The sequence below is a fragment of the Brassica oleracea genome, chromosome C6 (genome assembly GCF_000695525.1).
Source record: "Brassica oleracea var. oleracea cultivar TO1000 chromosome C6, BOL, whole genome shotgun sequence".
NCBI classification, from domain to species: Eukaryota; Viridiplantae; Streptophyta; class Magnoliopsida; order Brassicales; family Brassicaceae; genus Brassica; species Brassica oleracea.
In genome coordinates this window covers 12,243,792-12,247,628 of record NC_027753.1, presented here as the reverse complement: position 1 = coordinate 12,247,628, position 3,837 = coordinate 12,243,792, and the positions used below count along the sequence as shown (strand labels likewise).

The 3,837-nt window shown below is 37.9% G+C and overlaps 1 protein-coding gene across 1 annotated transcript; it reads right to left on the bottom strand.

Annotated features, from left to right (window-relative positions):
• Positions 1–1,691: 1,691 nt before the first annotated feature.
• On the bottom strand, positions 1,692–3,171 carry LOC106297502 (F-box protein At3g57590-like). Its single transcript, XM_013733731.1, has one exon. It carries the CDS (start codon positions 3,169–3,171, stop codon positions 1,942–1,944), a length of 1,230 nt encoding a protein of 409 aa, XP_013589185.1. The 3' UTR covers positions 1,692–1,941.
• Between the last annotated feature and the right edge of the window lie 666 nt (positions 3,172–3,837).

Here is a 3,837-nt window from a genome sequence, read left to right as displayed (position 1 = left end):
GGAGTTCGGATTACATCTCTCGAAGGCAATGGATGAAACAGAGATAAATGCAAGCGAATACAGGAGAAGAATAGGATGTCTGAGATACTTAATGCATACTAGACCTGATATGGGGTTTAGTGTTGGCATTCTAAGTAGATTTATGCAATCACCAAGAGAGTCACATGGAAAAGCGTTAAAGCAAGTATTGAGATATTTGAAAGGGACTCTCGGTTACGGGTTAATGTTCAAGCATGGAGGATCTCAAGGACTGATAGGATATAGCGATAGCAGCCACAACACTGATCCAGATGATGGAAGAAGTACCACTGGTCATCTATTTTGCTTCGGTGACACGCCAATCTCGTGGTGCTCGCAGAAACAAGACGTGGTGGCTCTATCCTCTTGTGAGGCCGAATACATGGCAGCAACAGAAGCTGCTAAACAGGCTATCTGGCTGCAAGAGTTAATGACTGAGATCACAGGAAGAAAGCTTGGAAGAACACTGATTCGCGTTGACAACAAGTCAGCCATTGCCTTGGCAAAGAATCCGGTTCTGCATCGTCGCAGCAAACACATTCACAAACGCTTCCACTTTATAAGAGAATGTGTTGAACGGGAGCTGATCGATGTTGAACACATACCGGGAACAGAGCAACGCGCGGACATCCTGACTAAAGCACTTGCAAGGAACAAGTTCAAGGAGATGAGAGAGATGATCAAGGTTCAAGACTTAAGTGAAAATGTCTTGAAGCTTAGAAGGGAGACTGTTGGATAAGCTTCAAGAGATAGCTTAAGATTCAAGTTATCCATAAAGGAAAGAAGAATAACTTAAAGGTTTTGGATAAAGACTAAGATTCCTAGATTAACTTGTAATAGGAAAAGATAAGAAGTTTCTATTACCTATATAAGGGGAGACTAATGTAAGTTGTTCAATACAACAATAAGAAGAAAGAAAAGAAAGAAATAAAACAAAGAACCGTTTTATAGTTTCTGTGTCATTAGCTACTTTATTGCAAAGATACTCTCTGTTTCATTTTCTTTTAAAACAGTTTCTGGAGTCTAGCCTTGTTTGGAAATATTATTTTTTTAACTTTAGATAATTATGCTATTAGAAATTATGAAAAATATCACAGACGATTCAACATCCGACAATTTTGCCCATCTTATGAAGACTCAGAGTTTGACTGCATCACCCGAGCTGACTATAGAATTCACGCTTGACAGTACTACTTGCAAACATGCTGCAAATCTCTCGTAAATCCCTTCATCTTTAATTTGCATAATTACACATTTTTTTGAATTTGAAATCTTAACTTTCTAATGTAGAAACATTAATGAACCTTTAGTTTGGAAAGGTTAGTTTGTTCTCAGATAAAACCAATAAGTTATGTAGTATGGAAAATACGATACTAACATTACTTCAAGATGATAAAAAAAAAACCCAACAAATTAATTTTCGGGAAGCAAAATTTATGTAGATGGTTTCTAGTTGCAATAGCAGCACTGTGGTTGCAAAACCCAGCGAGCAGCTTTTCGTCGTCTAAAAACAAGCTACCGAAATCGGACGACTTCATGTTGTGTTTGTCTAGTTTTATGTTGAATTAGCTTTTAGCAGTCAAAACTAATAATAAAAAAAGGAAAAATGCATACGGAAAGTTAAGTATTGTACGTCTCATATCAAATAGCAGAGAGAAAAGAGTTTATGATAACCAAAAATAAAAAAAATAAAAAAATAAAAAAATTGCTAAGCCAAGGGAATGATAAAGCTTATATAAAACCTGTAAATACGAAGCTACACTCACAGCCAAAATAGCTACCCTCTGAAATTATAATCATTATGTAGACAATTTCAGCCTTTCATGTTTACGAACAGAGAACACAACTTGTATTAAGTAGAGCTTTTAGCCGAGTTGGAGAAGGGGATCCTCGCAGTCAGTTTTGACACTGGCCTGTAAATTCTCATACATCCTCTAGAAGACTCAGAGCAGCAAATTTGTTAATCTTTTCAAACCTAACAACATCTTTTTGCAGCTGGTGATATTTCATATCAAACTTCAGACGATCTTGTTGCAGCTGGTGACAATTCATAAGCGTAAGATCTTCTACATGGCCTACAAAGGCGTAAACTCTACCAAATGTCTCAAAACCTTGAGCTTCAAGGTGTTTGACAGTGTTCTGTTTGGGATGGAAGTAGAAAACCTTAAATGGGTCGGAGTCATAATAGCCCTTCTTCATCAAAACAATTTCACCAATAGCGGTCACTCCAACTACGGAAACCTTTGAAACATTACAGGCAACGTCGCTGAATTTATCACCAGGAAGAGTGAAGGCATGTTCCGACCAATTCTCGCCATCCTCTAGAACCCACAAAGCCATACTTGCATCAACGGAATTTTCAGGCCAACTAATGAGACCTAGTTGACCCTCATAGTTAATCAATCTTGTAGCATAAAAATCAATGAAGTCTGCGTGCAGAAACTCGAATATCTCAGACCGAACATCAAAGCAAACTATATAGTAAGTTTCATAGGTTTTTCGAGCCAGGTAATATATAACTCCACTGATGCATATCCCTTTAGACAAAGGGTAAAGGGATAAGGGACAGTGTATCCTTCTCCACCTCATTTCAGCAGTTCCTAATGTCAAAATATAATTAACAGAGGAATGAGATGAATAGGATGACAATACCTTGAATACCTTGTCAATCGGATCAAACCCTAAAAAGCTCTTACCGTCCCTGCCCGTCCCAAGTTTAGGTAAGAAAACAGACTGTCCTACGCTAGGGTTACATATCACATGCGTTGTATATTCCTTCTTTGAGATCGGCGGCATATGACGGAAACAGAACAAACCTGAGGCATGACTACAAAATTCTAGCGGCATGTCTTCAGGTAACTTCAGCTTAAAACAGGCGGCTAAAGTCGACTTCTCATTCTGACTATGAAGCTGAGGCGACAAAAAGAACTGAAACTCGTTGTTTTTAGCGACTTTCATGGCAAATAAGAGACTCGGGTGAGTGGAAGACTTGGTTATGAACAACTCGGTAAAATCTTCACTACAAAGTATGGACCTCCATTCCTCCGACACGCAACGAAACCTCCCTATTGACTTGGCTGGCAATCTAGAGAATATATCGTGAAACAGATCAATCGGGTTGAATTCATGATCAGACAAATGAATGCAAATCATCCTAGGCAATCTTACTATTAATATAGAGATCGAGAGCCTAGGGCATTCATACTGAACCGAACCAAATCGTGCATGGTTTGGTTGATTTAGTTCAATACCGGTTTAAAGGCATCGTCGAAGCTTGGTTGTGTTTTTTTTTTTGGGTCTTACTGCTGTAAAGAAGCATATGCCAAAGCAGAAAACCAGTCACCTATATGTGAAGAAGTATGGAATGTGGTTTACTTTCTGAGGGAGATATGTAGTATGTGGATATGCTTCTCTGGTGGATAGACTCGTTTGGGTAAGTCTTTTCCTCTTGTTGTAGCAGGCGAGCTGCTTTTCTTTGTCTTAGAACAAACTACTTCATGTTCAATGGTGTTTCTCTTAAGTTTTATGTTATGACATTGCTCGGTTTCAGTTGGTATCCAACTAACCTTGGATGAATCTTAAACTTTGTTATTTTCTTTACTCTTAATTTTATTCAGGAACCAAGATACTGTATGTTGAATTTGCTTTCCTAGATATTCATCATCATGAGTTTTATTATAAAACCAAGGTTCTGGAAACAAACAAAATGACTGTAATTCCTTTCTTTACATACAAGTTACTAATACTACTTCTGTCTAATTAAGCTATGGTCTTTTTTCTGTTTCATGTCGCTAGTCAAAGTGTTCCTTTTAGCCTAAT